Genomic DNA, 19,529 nt, shown 5'->3' on the forward strand with positions numbered 1-19,529 from the left:
AAATGGCAAATAAAAGTGTCCTCAAAAGGTCACCTCTTCCCCCCCCAAAAGGTTATACTAACTTCTTTTAGTAAGGCTTTCACCTGACAGATGCTCCCATTAGAGAACAATAATCTCCAGAGTAACTGGTGGCTGAAGCTGAGTGTTGTCAGGGTGGGTTCTGGCTTGCCAGAGAGTGCACACCACATCCAAGTCATGACCAGCTTTCTGAATGACACCTGCCAATATAAACTAGATTTATGTTCAGGCTCAAGCATTTAATCAAGTCTTTCCAGAACCAGATGAAATCTGTGAAGATGCTCAGAAGCTCTGTAAAAATTTATTAAATGATAGAAACAGGAATACTCAGTAATAGGAGGTGGTCTGGGATACTTAGAATACAGAACTACTTTTTTTTTTTTTAATATATGAAAGTAGTTCAAATTGAACAAGCATTCCTGTTTCAGTACTAATATATATATTTTTTCAATCTTAGGCATCCCTCCATCTCTTGTCCAGATATTTTGTAAAGAACATTATTTCAAAAATGATGACATGAAAATAGATTCTCAATTGCATTCGACATAGTTACAGAAGTAATATAAAGCAGAAGTGAAGTACACTGAGTTAGGATAAAAAATAAAAAAAAACAAATCTTTTTTCAGTGTAGTCTTGAATTTATTTCTCAGCTCTAACCTTAAAAGAAAACAAGTCCATAGAACTTAGGGAAAGGGATTCAACTACCTGGGATGGGACATCCTTTTTTTCAAGCAATAATCAGCAAATGCCCTGAGTGGATGGCTACTGTCTTCCTCTACAGACACAGAGATCTTCTTGGTTTCAACTGGTTTTTTGTGCTTATCGATACAAACCACTACACTGAAAAGGAAAATAAAGCAACCCATTGCCTCACCTGAGTGTTTTCCACACATTCCTTTTATTGGAGTTCTCTCTTCTGCCACGTGATATTTCTTAACGGTGCTTTAGGCAAAGTGTTATGATCTGAAATACCTGTCAGCCCTCAGTCTTCTACTTGCCAATGGGCTGTTGGTCTACATTTGCCAGATTTTTTCCAGCTTTCCAGATATTGGAAGACTACACTTCAAAATAATCTTAGGAAGGAAGTCTGAAATCTATTTCAAGTTGGAAGATTGTGGAGGATTTAGCAGTAACCATATTACTGCACCTGACATAACAGATACAGACAGAACAATGCCCTTCCTATTTGGGAATCTTTCAATCATCAATTATGCTTAAAAACATGCTCAAGAAAGATATTTCTTAAGAAATTTAAACTTAGCAAGAAGCAGAATGGAAAACTTGAAAATGTTATACCTACTGTCCAAATTACTTCCTAGTTCTTAAATCTAATAACCTACATTTCTGTGTCTTACATCTCAGGACAGCATATTAAAACTACTCAATTTAGTGCTCCTTCAAGATTCTGTCCCCAGCTGTTTACAAAGCTAAAGCACTGAACATTTGCCCTTCCATCTTGATGAAACAAAAATTGCCCCTTCTCTTGTTTTTATTCTGAATCCTAAATAGATTCTGCACAGACTAATGGATTCAAGGCAGGGGTTGGAAACAGGCTTATCATCATTTTTATACAGACATGGCTTATAGCTTACTGTTCCATTTTTAAACAAACCTAAAATCTCATAGCAAGGAATCTTATGACTTGTGCAATGTCACAGGTGCAAGTATACGTCTTAGTAAAGCAACTTCTGCTTTTAATATTTCAGAGACACCATATATATCACGAAAGACAACTCAAGTCTGGTCAAACTGCTATTTCCCTCATCTTTCATGAACTTTAGGTGTTGGCTGCATCACAGCATGGAATATGTAATGTACTTCTTTGCATCACATCTCTTTCTTCACTATCTGCAATTTAACTCAGTTCTGAAGAATTTTCCATAAACACACTCAAACAGAAGAAAATGGTTCAGTGACATTTTGGATGCCAGTAGACTTCTTCAGCTTGGAAGGTAACGAGACATCATCACTTCATACCAAACCCTACTGTGTTTTAGGTTCTCAGGCTTCCCACCATGACAAAACTGTACCATTTCACTTAAATTTCTCTTCTTCTGAGGCAAAAAGCCATCATTATGAACAAATGTTATCAACTTCATCAGATACTGATAACTATTAAGCTATGCCATCTAAAAACACCCAAACATACGCACGTTCCACAAATGAAGATACAGGATTGAACTTGAAAGGTTCTCAAGGATTTTCAAGAACATATATTTGTCTTTAGTACCTTTAAACATCTTTTTAAGGTTGGACCAGCATTAAAAAAAGTGAATCAAAAACATATGTTAAATGCACAATATAATATAAACATCATATATTACTCTGGAAGCTACAGAGAAAAGTGAAGTTTAAATTCATCTTCAAACATACTATACAGTATCTTACAATCAAATACAACCTTTAGTTAAAATATTTGTTCTTTAAATGGTGTTAGTAACAGAATTCTAAGCTTGTTATAAAGTGATAGAAAAACATAACCTCATATTGTTTACAATATATATTTCAATTTAAGTAGCTTTTTAAACACATTCTTGCAGAAACTTAGAAGATATAGAATTAAAGTCTGCCCTAGTGCTGTGCATGTTTTGACATTAGCTAGATGAAATTAATGATCCTTTAAATTTCACAGAAATAGTGTTTCCATGAGCAAACAGATATATCTGGAAGTACTCTCAGTTAAAACGTACTGCAGTGAGCTGCCAGCAAAAACGTGCACAGACAGTTACATTATGGAAAAGAATATGAAAAACAGTATTTCCACTTGTTAGCAAAAATTGGTTGTTTTTAGAATTTACAGAGAAGTTACCATCAGAATCACTTTTTGAAAAGCACAACGAAAGCAGCTTAAATATCTGATCTTTGTTCTTTTTACTACAGATTTGTTTTTGCACTCTCCAATTTATTACGTTTAATAAACATCACTTTTAAATTGTTAGAACCTAAAAAACAAATGAAAGACTTTTACTTCATAAATCGTCCAAGCTCATCATTCTCTTTTTTCATGCAGCAGCCGTGCAGACTGAAAATGCTCTCGAGCAATCTTGTGTAAGCTACAGATTGTTTCTCCATCTGAAGCTGGGAGATGCATCACGTACTGTTAAGATAAAGAGACTGAATTAGTCACAAGCTAACACTTAGATGCTACGTGTAAGCAATAGACTATCTCAATCTGCACGTATGTGCATGTCTTTATATGGCATTTTGAAGGAAGATCATCAGATTGGCTATTAAAATGCTTTCCTGCAGGCCAGTGCTGAATTTTAGTGGAAACTGATAAACACTGACTGTTTCACAATGTAAGTTCTAGTGATATTAAAAAAAAAAAATAATGTTCAGGATATTAAAATTTGTAGACAGTAATAAATTTGAGGTAGAGGAACACTTGTTGCACTTTGTGACATTTATGAACTTGAGAAGTGTGCTGCTAAATTTATAGCAGTTAAATTATTTTTTTACCTCTTAAAACTGTTTTTTAAGAACTTGAAACAATGACAATGTTCCAAATATGGGAGAGTTTACATGTACATATCGTGCAATGCTCCTGTATGAGGCATTATTTTTATGTCTAAAGTGAGAAAAACAAATGAGTAAAAGCCATTATCACTCTTAATTGGAGCTATAAAAATTATGTACGCATATAAACTACAGTCCCTAGGATGAAGTTGTAAATTAACAACTGTGGCAGAAAGCATATGGCCATTATCTGCACGAAGCAGCTCTCCAGTAACAGTGGACTATGCCTGTCTTATTCATTACCAACACCAACAACACATTTCTTTGAGATAATATTTTGTGAAAATGAAGCAAACAGCAGTATGGCTACAGCTCCTGTCTTCCATCACAATGACAAAATCTGAAATACTGTAGATCAGACTACATGTAAAGTGAGTACGCAAGCAGTTGTATGCTACACGTCAAGAACCAACTGAATCAATTTTCCTTAACAGATGTGCTTAATTTGAACTGAAAAGTCAGCAATGGTTACATGATGTTAAGTGTGTATCACAGGTCCAGGTCTAAGCTCATACTGAAAAAGTTAGCAACTATTTTCCAGGCTGTAGAGGTCAGCACATAGATGCCTTAAGTTTTCTGATGAGATGCCTTTCTTCCTTGTCTGTGAGCATGAAATGAAGATCAAAAACCAAACGAAATCTAAAACCTTTAAAAAGCATTTCTCGTGCTCCTCAGAAAGCAAGAGAAGGCAGCAAAATCATGTAAAAGAACCATAAAAATTATTCTGATCTTCTAGTTACTACAACTCTCTAATGTCTTCAGGCAGATGCTACTTTGTGAACAGGTAGCAGATAAGGAGCTTCAGTCAGATATCTCTTCAGGCTTCAGAGGTAAGCACCTTTCTGAGGAAAATGATGTCCAGTAAGTAAGTTTGAGAAACTAATTCCTCAGCATTTAAGATACATAACCACAGCCTACTGTATGAAAGGCTGCAATTCTACTGCTGAAGAGAAAGTTAATTTATCCACTACTTCATCTAAACATAAAATGCTGTTGCTCGAGCTACTCCAGCAGTAAAAGGGAAGAGATAAATTCAGTCAACAGCATCTGATACCCTGAAGGAACTCTGTGTAGCCAGGTTGGAGAAACGTGCAGGTTTGTGCTCAATGAGGTGCGTCAACAACCAAGAACTGAAATCAGATATAAAAGTTGGTGCAGTGCCAGTCAGTGAGCTTACAGGGCATTCTGAATGAAGTATGCATAAAGATACTATATTTGAACTTTAATAAAAACAACTGTGTTTGCATGATTCTAGTCCATTTTCTTGGAATGAATATCATGTAATAACAAAAATTCATTCTCAATTTTTCAATCAGTACTGAGCCTACCAGATGATTAATTATTAAAGTAAACAGGATGATGGAAAAAAGGCACAATGGAAAAAAGGCACCAATTTCATAGTCATCATTTACCAATGTAAGCAGTTTTGAACAGATAAAAACGTTCACGTAATTGCTTAATCATGGACAGTTCTGAGTGTACTTATGTAATGTTCAGAAATAAATATTTTCCTCAGCTCATAAATGAAAGCACTTCCAGTTGCTCCTGCCATTACAGAAATAAAATACTTCATTTTGTTCACTGAAGTAAAGGCAACAATGTAAAAATAATAAAGTAAACGTAGTTGCTCTGCTTAAGCACCGTGTTAATCAGAAAGTGAAAAAAGTAACTCTGCCTGATTTTAACCACCCCCAGAACACACACATACAAGAATGCACAATGCACGAAATGCAATCCCACAGAATGCTGTGTAGATGCATATTTAGGTATAAGTTTCAGAAGATACACAGAGGTATAAACACTACCACTATGAATATATTCCATGGTAAATTTTAAATCAAAATTTAAAGCTATATGCATTGCAGTGATGGTTACTTTGAGCACGTCATACATTATAAAATGTTTTCTACGAGTGTAGATACATCAGACAACCAGGCTTTTTGTATCTACTCCAAATTATCTGAATGACAGCTGCTGCTGCTGTGTGATGAGTAAATCTCTTCTTCCTCCCCTTACTCTGGAAACAGAATCACAGAATGGCCAGGTTGGAAAGGACCTCAAGGATCACGAATCTCCAGACCCCCTGCCACAGGCAGGGCCACCAACCTCCCCATTTAATACCAGATCAGGCTGCCCAGGGCCCCATTCAACCTGGCCTTGAACACCTCTAGGGATGGGGCATCCATAACCTCTCTGGGCAGCCTGTTCCAGCACCTCACCACTCTCTCTGTAAAGAATTTCCCCCTGACATCCAAACTAAATCTTCCCTCCCTCAATTTAAAACCATTTCCCCTTGTCCTGCAGTTATCTACCCTTCCAAAGAGTTGATTCCCCTCCTGTTTGTAGGCTCCCTTTAGATACTGAAAGGCTGCAATGAGGTCACCCACAGCCTTCTTTTCTCCAGGCTGAACAAGCCCAGCTCCCTCAGCCTGTCCTCATAGGGGAGGTGCTCCAGTCCCCTGATTACCTACCCAGAAAATCAAAATGGAAATGACTACCTTTACATCCCACCATCCCCAACTTACACACTTTTCCTTCTTTTTCCAACTTCTTCAAGTGGACTACGACGTTGTTTTCTGCTGCTAGAAGTAAATTTTCAGGAATGTCCTAATGGAAATAAAAACATATGTTTAAGTATCTCCCAAATATATATTTAATACATTGGTATTTTTTATTAATATAGCTTTTCCTCATCTAATTACTGTGTTGCACATTTAGTTAGCTATAAAAATGACTAAAATCTGAAATGACTAAATTAATTTCAAACAATTTAAGCTGCAGACTGATAACACATTTCTGATGACTGTGCTCATTTTTTGCATCACACACTTTCGTTATTCAAGTGTTGGCCAACTCTAAGACTGCATTCTTCTGAGCTTGGTCTGCACTGGGTTGTCAATATAGCTAAGCATTTTTCCAAGGTTTTGATGACAAAAATCAAAGATGTATTTCTCCACAGATGCTGATTACTTCTATTTCTTGACAATATTTGCATGGATTTTAATATTCTTTAACAACTAGCACCCATAAATGTATAGACAATTTAAAAATACAGCTTCAGGAGGACAAAACGTATCTTAAAATTTTACACTGCTTCGTAAGCGTTTAATCAATGGATATACAGATGGTATATAGTCAATAGATATACAGATATCTATATATCCAGGAGCTTGGCTAATATAATTTATATTGGGGGAAATGAGAGAAAGTCACTCACCCTGTCCTGGGCTTGCGAGATGAACTGAGGGAACGGATCTCCAGAGAGATCCTTCCCCACTGGCAGTCAGCTCTTACATGGGTCTAGGAGAGGTGGAGCCAGGCTCCACCCCTTCCTGCAGGGCAGGTGAATTGCCTTCACCTGTGCTCCCATGGCTGACTCATTGCTCACCTCAGGTGATCAATCAAAGGTTCAGGCCATGATTCAGCAGCCCATACAGTAAGTAATAATCAGTAATATTTCTCAAAATTCCCTTCTGCTGCATTATCTTGATATACCTTGATAAACCTTCTTATAGAAAATTTAAAAAGTTATTCTCCAAGATCTGAAATAAGGAAGAAACTCCCTAGAAAATTGGCTCAATAAATTGTGAATCTCTAAAAAGCTTTGAAAAGAGACACTTTTTATTTTAAAGCTTTAGTAGTACTGAAAAAAACTCTTATAACATAGTGACAGGAAAAATGGTTTGTGATTTACAGAAGCATGAAGATGGCTCTACACTTTCAAAGTGAAAGAAGTAAACAGCCACAGATAATGGTACATCAGCAATGCAGAATGTTCAGTATGATTTGCATTCTCTCCTTTGGAAACTGGGGCTTATTAGAACCATGAAAAAACAGTAGTGAAGCTGCTACAGACCTCTTCGCATACTACAGCCACTGACAATTATGATATCTTCCTCTGAAGCTGAAGTTGCATCTCTTTAATGTTTGCATCTCCTTATATTTGCTAAATGCGATAACTCCCACTTCACACTTCCCACTTCACATGTACAAATTACTCAGGTTACAGGAGGAATGAAGTAGGGATGACACACATGAGCTACCTGACTTCTGAGTGCAATACCTATCTCTGCAAAACTGCAGACCGACAAATGAAGACAAGTCAACAATTAACAGTAATCTCACTTTTCACTTACAACCAAGCACTACAGCTGTGTTTTAGCTTGGTCCTATGAAATCAAGCTTAAGGCTATCTATGTAGTGGAATAGTAAATTTGCAAGGATCATCTGAGCTCCAATGCAACCCAATGCAGTGCTTAAATAATGCTATTTAAAATACACATTTTGAACAGGTAGAAATCTTTCAATCTTTTTTTTATTTCTTTTTTTAAAAGCCAACATGATCTTCAATCAAACATTTAGGCTGCTATATACAATTTTAGGACCATACTCTCAATTTTCTTTAGTTAAATCTAAAAAGCTTCCATCAATAATTACCTTATACACCATCTTTACAAGCTCTGAAGATGTATATGATTTTCCAGCGTTCTTCTGGAAAACATTCAGAATTTGCTCTTCACGTGCATTTCGGTGAGAAATGTATCCTTGAATTCTAGCATTTGCATCACGGACGACTGGGCCATGACCTAAATTGAAACACATGCACCAGAGTGCTGTTACTTACATTTGGATTTAAGGATACTACAGAATAATTGACTCATTCTTATATAAACTTTGGTAGGCTTTAAGAACTGTGTGAGAGGAACAGAATCTGTATGTATCAGTCTGAGCATCCCTGGTGCAAAACTACAAGATGCTCTTTATATGGAAAAAAATAAAAAAAAATGTAAAGAGATTGAAATTAAGTTTGAGTGTCTTCATCACAGCCTGCACTTCAATAGGATTTAGATGGAAAAGGAGAATTAGGAGATCTCAAAAGTCTGAATGTGCAAAGGGAATGGTTTTGATAAGATTAAAAAAAAAAAACGACTACTTTATACTGCTTAATGCAAATATAGAAAAAAAGAGTTTACTACTGAATAGATTTGAAAGATGAGAGATTATTATATTACATTTGCTTGTCTCATCCTCCAAATGGTCTCTATAAAGTAATGACCGAGGTAAAGACTCACGTACCGTATTACCATTCCTGTAACAAACACCAGCAAACACAGAGGTGAAGTAAGTTAAGTTGCAAGAGATACATTTTCCATGACATACCTTCAGAACTCACTCATACACAGTGTTGCATTAATATTTGTAACATGCTTTTTATAGCAAGGTTTCTTATATCTTTACTTGCATGCATCATCTAAAGTAGCAGCATCAGCTTCTGGTTCTGCCAGTTTAAACTATCATTTTTTAAATGAAATATAACTTTTCTTTAAAAGTAAAGTTATCTTTCCTTTAAAAGTTATTAGTTACCATCCCAATCAGTTTTCTTTGATGCTCTTGGACTGCTTCTGAAAAATCATCATATTCTCTACTCGTAGTTTTTGGTTGGCTGACCAAATAAGTTTTTAGCTTTCAGGTAGTTTAAATTATGGCTTATTTCACCTGAAGACGAGCACCTTATAGAAAAAGAGCAAATAATTTTTCATAATCTGAATACCTGTTAAATAATAAAAAGAAAGAAATCTATGCTTTAGCATGAGTCAAAAGTTTCTTAACTTGTACATTCACTTCAACAGACTTCAAATAAAAAATTATCAATAAAAGATATCATAAAATCATAGAACGGCCTGGTTTGAAAAGGACCACAATGATCATCTCGTTTCAATCCCCTGTTATGTGCAGGGTCACCAACCACCGGACCAGGCTGTCCAAGCCACATCCAGCCTGGCCTTGAATGCCTCCAGGGATGGGGCATCCACAACCTCCTTGGGCAACCTGTTCCAGTGTGTCACCATCCTCTGTCAACTTCCTCCTAATATCTAAACGTCCCCTGTTTCAGTGTAAGACCACTGCCCCTTGTCCTATCACTATCCACACTCATAAACAGTCATTCCCCCTCCTGTTTAATGCTCCCTTCAGGTACTGGAAGGCCACAGTGAGGCCTCCCAGAGCCATCTCCTCTCCAAGCTAAACAAGCCCAGTTCCCTCAACCTTTCCTCATAGGAGAGGTGCTCCATATGTTAAGGCCAATATAAAACTGTACTGTCACGCATGCACTTATTTTTCATGATTTTGATTCTATTTCATCTGAATTTATTTTTCCTTACAAAAAGAGCTATAAATATAACAGTAGCTCTTGTAAACATGTTGTCATTCATTAAAAAAAAATTCAATTTAGAAAACCAGTAAAATATACATAGCAAGGTCAACTGTCCTCTTACATTCTCAATAAGACAGAAGGCACAATAAGTACTCAACACTTTAAGCACTTGAGTACTAAATGTCATAAAACTTCGAACTGAATTTAGGTGTGGATCTTTCACACCTGCAATTTTTCAGGGATAGCAACATAATTAACCTCACTAAAAAATTAATATCTACATAAATTTCAAGTATTTCTGAATATTTGAAAAAGATATTTTAAAATATAACTATCTTTTCAAAAATAACTTGGACATTATGTCAGAGTTTCATATTTGAGACCTCTGTGTATCCCAGGTGATCACACATTTATTTTTATAGCATCCTGTAAAGTAATATAGGTTCTCTTGTTTCATCCACGAGGAATGGAAGCAAGAAGGATAAACTAAAAGAAAAGAATTGGCTCCTGAAGTCTTGCACAGATTTCTAAGTACTGTACCATTTCTTCTATGCCATCCAGTAGCCGTGTTTATTATTACAGGATAGGGCGCCCTCTGCTGGCCAAAGGGCCCTTTTCTGTTCCCAAGAATTCTCACCAACCACAGTTGATGAGTAAAATATAAAATGTAAAATTTACAGTAAAATACTGTAATGAGAACTCTGCCCGAAGTCATTTCAATGTGACAGTAAAACAAACCATCTTCTGCTATGGTTTTTACTATAGTACATACCAATAACATAATTGTTTTGGCTTGGCAATAACTATCTTTTACACAATTGCACATCTATTTTATGATGTGTGGATAAAGAAACAAAGTTAGTTATAAACCATATCAACACCTAGCTACCCATCAGGGAAAATGAGTAATATCCTACTGTCTTCCTAATTGCAAGCAGAGCATGAACATAATTACAGCAGCGTTGCAAATGGTTACGGATAAATGGCACAAACATTCAACCTTGGTGAATGTGTAATCTAGATAAATAATGATGAAGGAGAGAGTGAGATACAGCAGATCAAAGTGATAAACCAAACACAATTTGGCATATGTGGGGTTTTTGGAAGACAGAAATTCAATTAAAGGAAAAAATTGTGCTTTGTAGGTTTTAGAAAAAGTAGAACGTTTCATTGATCAATAGATTGAAATTCAGAAGCTCAAATATTCTTAGTTTTGCCACTAGTTTAGTCAATTACTAAAAGTACTATTTATGTTTGTGTCAGCCTCCACATCCATGGAATACAGAATAATATTTTTCTTAAATTGCATTTAAAAAAAAACAGATCTAAGCATTTTTATGATCTTAGACCTTAAAATCTACTATATCTGTATTAAAAAAGAACACAAAAGAGATTTGACTACATAGGCTAAACACAGTTAATGGATGTAGACAGAAATGAGAGTGTAGAAAGTCATTCTGACTAGCTGAAAAAGATGAAACAGAAAAGGTCTGAGGAATTCCTGAGATGTAACTGAGGAAGAAAGTGAGGACGTTAAACCCATTCTTCTCAAATAGAAACAGACACGTAGTTTATACAAAAAATAAACACATCTTCCCCAAACCTTGGGAATAAGAGGGAAAAAATGAAAAGCAGAGTTTTAGACTGAATCAATCAGCAATTTATTTTTAGAACATGATGTTTGACTTGTTGGATCTTGTTCCTCTTAAGCTAAGTCATTAACTAACATAACCATTTGACAGTTCTGCAGCCTTCCAAGATGAATTTGTGATTAATCTGTTGCAAGGGACACACTTCTCTCTCAAAAAACACTGCATGGAGGCTGAGTACATGGGCTGCAGAGGACCAAAAGGACAACTATTTTTTTCTTCTAGGGTAACACTGGTCATAGACTGGTTAATGAAAGAAAAGCCAACTTCTTATATGATTGCAGCAGTCAAACATCCTGGCTTCTGTATGCTTTTAAAGCAGAAAGAACAAGAATCACCCTCAAAGGAAGAAATCACAGGAAAGAAATCTATCTGTCATGGAGAGATTTTTAAGTGTCACAGATGTCCAAGCCATTAATTCATTTTAGTACCAGGCATACGTTCAATATTGAACGTGAATTGTTACATTAATAATGATGTTTGACTGTAAGAGTTGATACAGTAAAAAATAATAATAATTAAATATATATTTTATTTATATTTGATATATATATAAATTTATATTTGATATTATATATATATATAAAATCAAAACAGAACCACTAACCTGGATATATTAAATCTGGTTTCATTTGTAATAACATTTTCAAACTTTTCATGTAATCAAACAGGTCTTCAATTACTGTTGTTCCTTCCCCTAAAATACAGTCACCAGAAAATATAGCATTTTCCTCTTCTAGATGTAAAGACATATGATCATCAGTGTGCCCAGGTGTATATAAAACTCTGTTTAAAGAAAAACAACAAAAAAGTTTAAGGCTTTCATTCAGCAGTCATGCAGAACTACCTTCATTTCCAGATGCTTAAAACAACAGTGATAAAATCATACCCTTCCAAAGGAACCTACAGGAAGAATCACAAAAGGTATCGTACTGAGAATCTGTGAAGTGTCAGTATAAACACAGTGTTATTTTGCTTAATCTCAGTCCATTCTCTTATACCAAATAGAGAACACAGATGACCATCTATAATGTTCTTTGTCTTAATTAACACTTCAGAGGGGTAGTGTGTTAGTGCAGCTGGCTAGTCATGTAGAACTTTTGTTTTACTGTGATAGTAAGAAAGAAAAAAAAAATGACAATTTGTTTTCAGATTGAAAAGATCCTGACATATCCTTTTTTTTTTTTTTGCCAAGTGCAATGTGTAAGGGTGATGTTGCCGATTCTCTGAGAAATTCCTTGCATATTAATAGACATAACACAAATAACATTCTGTCTTCCCATGTTTATTTTACCCTGAAGGCCCCATGACACAGTGGGCAGAATTGTAAAATACAAGGACTGGTGGTCTTTTAGCTCTTTTACATGCAGGTCATGAAACGTCTGTAAGGTATGGATTTAAGACAACGCAGCTTGGTGAAGTACTGTGTTAAAAGACAGCTAAAAGACACATACATAGTAATCAGAGCTGCTAAGGAGCTGCACTACAGTTTTTGAAAGTCAGAAATCCTCTGACTCAAACTCAGACCAGCATCACTGCTTTAATTCAAACGAATTTACTTGTCAGTGGAATGCACAGAGCTGGTGCCAAGCACAGCGTATAACCTAATGCTAAACAGCCCCAGACACTTCAGCAGAGGGCTGGAAGGCCAGAAGCACAGCACTGATGCAATGGCTCTCGATTCTGGAATACTAAGTGCTGTGGAAAGCAGGTGAGTCATTGCCCTGCCGAGGCAACAGAAAAGAATGGCTTTCCTAATGGAACTTCACCAGGAAGTTTCAATACTAATATGCAAAAAACCAAACATGAATGAAACTAACACAGATTGGCATCCTCCTTGGAACATTTAAAGTTGCTAACCAGAAATGAAATGTGCCGACATTGTTGCTTTAGAATCAGCAGGGCATCTATGAGTATCCTTAGCCAGTTGAGATGACATGTTCTTAACTAAGTATAAAAGTCAGTTGCATAACTGCATACTTCAAGACATATCATCTCCAGATTTGTTTGGAATCAAATTAAATTTAGAATTTAACGTTTTAATACTAAATACTTAATGTTGCAATGTTTCCCTGAGAAGCATTTTATGATGTTCACAGAGATCATCATAAACATCACCAAAGAATCAATTTCACATCATAACTATGTATCTAAGAGTAAAAACAAGTTACATAAAATCCTGTGTGGTTTTTCCCTCAGGCAGTATTTCTCAAGGAAAGCATTTCTCTGGTGAGGCTAAAGACTAAAGCCTGATTCCTCATAAGAACAACTTCTTTGCATAAACACACCCTGCTGAGTCATGACAGGAAGTCTACATGGGTAAATGCTGGCAGATTCAGATGTATTGATTACATATATGCACCAGATTTCTGAAGAAACAAGTAATCAAACGAAGCTGCAGAAATTGCTGCTTACCTGAGTGTGGCTCCCTCTGTCTGTATCACATCCCCATCTTTAAGATATAAATATTTATATCCTCCATCTCCTATTATTTCTTCACAGTGAGGGACACGAGGAAGCTTACAGATGCGATATTCAGAGTCTATTTAAAGAAAGCAAAGAAAATAATGATTCGTATTTTGTCACTAACAAAGCTAATACCACAGAATGACTTATACTTTTTGCAGATGTACTATAAATTATTACACTGTATGATAGCAAATCTTCAGGTAAATAATAGTAACCAGTAATTTTATGTTTATAAAATAGCTTTCTTCTAGAGCCAGAAACACTGAGCAATGAAGACTCTGAATTTTATATACCATACTCTGTACCAGCAGCAATTTTGAAGAGTAAAAAGCATGAGTGAAATTAATACATAACTATGTATAAGTGAAATTCCAGTAATCATTACATTTTGAAAATGTTGTTCCTTACTGAATCATCAAGAGCAAAGTGTGTAAAATAGCATTCAAATCCAACATTATGATTCACAGAAGCACTACTCAACATTTATCTAACACCAAATGGTTTGACATGAAACCTCCCTCAGCATCTTTCATTCTAAATCGCTCATGCTTTGATTGCCTTGGCTACAGACAGCATGCAATCTCAAAATTAGGCACTTACACCCCTTGCAAGTCTTAAAATTTAAGGAGTTGATAAGATTCTCACTAAGACATCCATGCTGGTTTCAGTATTGCCAGAGGTTTTTTGAAGATATGCATCTGGCAACTCGACAAGATCTAATAAAGACTGTGACAAAGTCCACTGAAGCTAAGATGAGCTGCATTACCTACATTGCTTACTCTGTTCTATTAATATCTTCTCAGCTATCACTACAGAATATGCACTTGACACTAGAATTTATCATAAATAACATAAACTACCTTCTTCTCATGATTTGAGACCTAAAAGTTTGCCATGGTTCTACGGTATGAAGACTCAATGTTATGCATGTTTTTTTTAAAGAGATTATTTATTGCTTTTTACACAAGTAAAAATAATAGTCAGTTTGTCACTACTGTCAATGCAGAAAGGAAAAAGCGCTGTGTTACTCTCATGTCTTTTGATAATATGCAAACTGCTCATTATTCACTTGTAAGAAAAATTCTCTGTTAAGTTACACACAGGTATTGAAGAAAAATACCGTGCTATAATTATGAAATTCAGACTATTGTCTAACTCTACACATTATAGTGGTACAGTTGTATGTGGATTATGTGGAGATTGCAAAAGACTGTTCAAATTGTTGTACAAAGAATCAGTTGTTTTAAGTTGCTTCTTGCCACATATCTTGCAACAAGACCTGAAAGCTGTGGCCTACCATTTGGGATGTTTGTGCAGATGTCAGGTATTCCACCAGTATGATCACGATGCCAGTGTGTCACTAAGATCTCTTGAATTGAGATGTTGAACTCGGACAGGGCCTGCTTCAAGCAGCCAATATATTCAGGAATAGCTGGCTCACCTGTGTCAATAAGGATTCTTCTACACACGGGCCAAGAAAAAAAAAGGAAACAAACAACCACAGAGTTTAGAGCGCTTGTGTGAGTTAAACAGTGTTTAAAAATAAAGGAAAAAAAAGCAACCACACCACTGCACGTTACTGTGGCAACAGTAGCTATCCCCAGCTAAACTTTACTACTGTTTCAGCTTTTTAGTCATTAGAAGCAACACAGTTTTCAATCCTCAGTCCTTACACACCATCACAGTTTACCTCCACCACCGACAGAGCACGGCCTCGGCTCCACCACGCTTCCCATTGGCTGCACCACAGCTCGGGCAGTCCGACCCGGGCTATTACACACGTACACCTCCCAGCCCCGCGGTCACCCAGCCCCGCGCTGCGCCGAGCCGCTACCTGAGCCCGGTGCCCACCAGATAGGTGTTGGTGCCCTGCAGAGTCATAGGCCCCGGGTTGCAGCCCAGCACCCGCACCACGCGCGACGAGAGCCGTTCGATGCGCGGCAGCAGCGACGCCATCTCCTGCGCTCGGCCTTCCCGCCGCCGAGGAACAGCCCACGGGAAGGCGGAAGCGGCGCTCCGCCTCGCACCGCCCCCCGGTCCGTCTCCTCCCCCCTGAGGGCCCTTGTGCGCTGCGGGGGGGCACCGCCAGTCTCCGAGAAAACGTCCGTCTGAGCGTCTGACGGTCGACTTTCTGTTGGCGTTGTTAGAGACGTTGCAGCAGGCAGCCTCCCTCCTTAAGGAGCCTGCAAAAGGAGGATAAATACGGTTTAACCTGAAATTAAAGCAGGGAGTACTAATGTAGGCAACTTCAGCGATATTACAATCTCAAAGTCTGCATTAGTCTCATCGTTTATACATATAAAGGATCCTATAGTTATAAGTTAACTCTCATAGTTAAACAGTGTTATGAAATAAATGTAATTTTAGAAGTAATAATAAAGATACAATAAAGATACAAGACAGAAAAGTGTTCTGTGGTAGCTTTTTTTTTTTTTTTTTTTTTTACTTAAAATTTTAAATGTTCATTATATGAAAATATATGCAATCTGAGACTGTCTTACAGGGTTTGCATAGTCAGATTTGCAGGCCATATTCCCTGTGCTTTCTGAAGGCTTGTAAGATACAAACAACGCAGTGTGTCTTGGAACTGAAAAACTAAACTTCAATAGACTTTCATGTAATGTATGCTACATTATCAGGAAATGAGTTACTGGACAGTTGACATGTAATAAAGGTCTGCATGTTTCCATCTATGACAGACTGGTGTTCCCCACTCCTGTGCAATGTCTCTCCTCTTCCCATTGCAAGCTCTCATTCTGCTGCAGATCCATCTGATGTATTTGGCTTGCTGGGCAGCGGCGAGGCAGAGGATGACAGCTGGCAGGGAGGCAGATCCAAGGCAGACCTGGTTACCTGCCTGACCTTGTTCTACTTGTTGGTATCAATACGCAACTCATCTCTTCCAGCTGGCCTCCAAGGTTAGAGAACAAACCATGTTTTCAGCTGCCAGGTCAGACAGCAGCACTGTATCTTTGCTGTTCAGGTGCCAACAGCGTGCTTGCCTCTATGCTGTTTCATCAGAGCTAATTTAGCTGCATCAGTGCACTTAAAGTGCTAACCAGCCCTTCACTGTTCAAACAGTATGAATTATTTTCAGTCCCTCGTTTTGCAAAACAATCTGTTCTGTGATGCACAAGAGGCTTTCTGGCAGCATGTTGTGCAGGTCTCTATATGCAGCAATTCAAAAAACCTACTCCTGGATATGGACTTTAATAGCACCTGTTAATTGCTAGGCATCAAAAAAGCCCCAGAGAGCAATTGGACCACAGTGCAGATACTGAACAACCCTATGGTTAGGTCTTCAAGCCAATCTCCATTATTCATCTGAATTATTCCTATCAAAACATTGTTTACTTTTTTTTTTCAAACTCATTGAAGCGTGATGCACTGACATCAGAAAAAGATATTTTACGTGGAAGGAAAGAAGCTTTTTGTGTGCATGTGTGCTACTGGAATAAGGAAGACACACTATATACAGTATTTCAATATTTCAATATTCTTCCCATATAATTTCCCAGTCTTGTTTTTTAAAGACGCATGACTAAACCTGAACTTACTCATGAGGTACTCAATTATGTTGACTTTGTAGCACACATATATACCCATTTACTGGTGCATTCAACCCATTTTCATACCCTAAGTGAAGTTCAGTTGTTCTGCCATTAAGCAAAAGTACTATCTAATCAAATGTGGGTGTTTCAGTGGTTTCCTATTCTGAAAACGTAAAGGAGATTTCTAAAATGAAGATTTATACGTCATTGACAACAGAGTAGTAAGGGACAAGTTATTTTTATGATCACAGGTTTGATATTGTAAAAACTAAGAGCTGGGGGGAACTGCAGACTTATCCTGTGGGAATACTTATTAATATGATGTAGTAAAATTCTATGTTCTATTATTAGGTGGGAGCTCGGATTCTGTTTCATCTGTAGGTGGCAGCAGTGGGTGCCTTTGGAGAATTAATTCCCGGTTCTTTCTTTCATTGTGGTCTTCATTTCCTGCACAAGCCCACCAGCTAAAAGTTTAACGTTTCTCTTATAAAATGGGGATAATAGGCACGCATTGACAGTCTTGCTGTTACACTCTCTAATTTGGTACAATCACATGTGAGTGCAGAGCCTCAAGATGTTCTTTGGTTCACTAAGTTGCTGTTTTACACTGTCAGTACAAATTTTTGAGGGGAAATGTAAGTGCTAGTCCCAATGAGGACCTTAGTTTCTGATATTTGAAAAAAGTTGACTACTCTAAAGGTAAAATATCCAGTGTCTTGTCAACACTAATCAAAGCAGAGAGAAAATATCCTTCTGCTCCATTTGGAAGCAAAAACACAAGATATGTACTGAATACCATAGGATTTCTGTCATAGTTGCTTTCTTCAATGGCAAGTCTATCAAGAAAACAAACAGGTCATCCAGCCAGTAATTTAACTCATGAGTTACATGGCTAGTAAGTCCAGGGATCAGATACGCAAACCTATCTCTCAGTCTTTATTTCTCTGTGCTACAGAATTTGCATAATTTGTTTAATAACAAAGGTCACAGCAACGCCTTTGTGCCTTGACTAATCTTAGATGCCTTCCCTTAAGGCCACGGGAGCTTAGTTACCATTTGGACAAACAACTTGCAAAGCTTGGTAGAAATTTTAAGTCCTGAGCTTGAGTTATAAGCATTTAAAAATATAGCAAACACTGTATGTAATGTATTTATTGCTCTGCTACTTAATTATGAATATTATTATCATTCTAGTAGAACATTCACCTCAAATGATCAAAAGTTATTTCATACTTAAAAGAGTTCTACTAGTAATAGGCTAAGGTTGTTGAAGTTCTTCAAGATTTAAAAGAGGCCTGTGTTGTACTGGAGGGCACCTGCTTTTCACATCTGGCTCAGACTCATGGAGAGGGATAGTCTTGGCAAAAACTGCCAACTGTAGGTAGTCTAGTCCACAGCCAGGTTGTCACAGCCTTGTCTTGCTTGAGCAGTTGCATCCATCAAACTCCTGGTGAAGTGCAAGTTATGAAGAACCAGCAGCCCAGTGCATTCCAGTGGCTTTTATGCAAGCATAAAATAAAGTCTGGGGGATAAAAGAAAGTATGGGTGTGATGCATCTCTTTTGTCTTGGCAGAGATTATGCTGGAATCAAACTTTCAATTTGCTGCAAAAGCTCATGGTAGCTTAGCCACATGCAAAGGCCGAGAAACCTGGGACTGTTCAGCCTGGAAAAGAGAAGACTGAGAGGGGATCTTATCACTGTTTATAAATATCAGCAGAGTGAGAGTCAGTTGGATGGGTCAGGCTCTTTTCAGTGGTGCCCAGAAGGAGGGGCAATAGGCACAAACGGGAACACAGAGTGATCCATCTGAACTTGGGAAAGAACTTTAAAGTGAGAGTGACAGGCTGCCCAGGGAGGTTGTGGAGTCTCCTTCTCTGGGGATATTCAAAATATACCTGGACATTTCCCTATGTGACCTGTGGTACAGAACCTTTTTTAGGAGAGGGGTTGGTCTAGATGAACATCAGAGGTCACTTCTAACCCCTACAATTCTGTGATTCTGGAAATACTGTCCACAAATACTATATTCTAACCAAGTGCTTGTACTAATTTGATCATTTATAGGACTGAGCAGGTATCATTAAGGTTTGCTGAGCTGCTTCTTTCCTGAAGTCACCTGGATTTTGCTGCAAAGCAATATAAAACTGTATTTTAAATTAATTTGTTAATGA

The 19,529-nt window shown here is 37.3% G+C and overlaps 1 protein-coding gene across 2 annotated transcripts; it reads right to left on the reverse strand.

The window, feature by feature from the left end:
* Window positions 1-2,194: 2,194 nt before the first annotated feature.
* On the reverse strand, window positions 2,195-15,831 carry LACTB2 (lactamase beta 2). 2 transcript variants are annotated; one of them, XM_003205106.5, is made up of 7 exons: window positions 15,641-15,830; window positions 15,104-15,267; window positions 13,753-13,879; window positions 11,945-12,123; window positions 7,972-8,120; window positions 6,060-6,141; window positions 2,195-3,115 (listed from the first exon to the last, which is right to left on the reverse strand). In XM_003205106.5, the coding sequence occupies exons 1-7, from the start codon at window positions 15,760-15,762 to the stop codon at window positions 3,072-3,074; spliced, it is 867 nt and encodes a 288-aa protein (XP_003205154.1). In that variant the 5' UTR covers window positions 15,763-15,830; the 3' UTR covers window positions 2,195-3,071. The 2 variants fall into 2 exon arrangements, with proteins under 2 accessions (XP_003205154.1, XP_085077374.1); XM_085221248.1 differs by lacking the exon at window positions 2,195-3,115 and adding an exon at window positions 5,533-5,551 and having other exon boundaries at window positions 15,641-15,831.
* Between the last annotated feature and the right edge of the window lie 3,698 nt (window positions 15,832-19,529).

This window comes from Meleagris gallopavo, chromosome 3, assembly GCF_905368555.1.
Source record: "Meleagris gallopavo chromosome 3, MGAL_WU_HG_1.1, whole genome shotgun sequence".
In the NCBI taxonomy this organism is placed as follows: domain Eukaryota; kingdom Metazoa; phylum Chordata; class Aves; order Galliformes; family Phasianidae; genus Meleagris; species Meleagris gallopavo.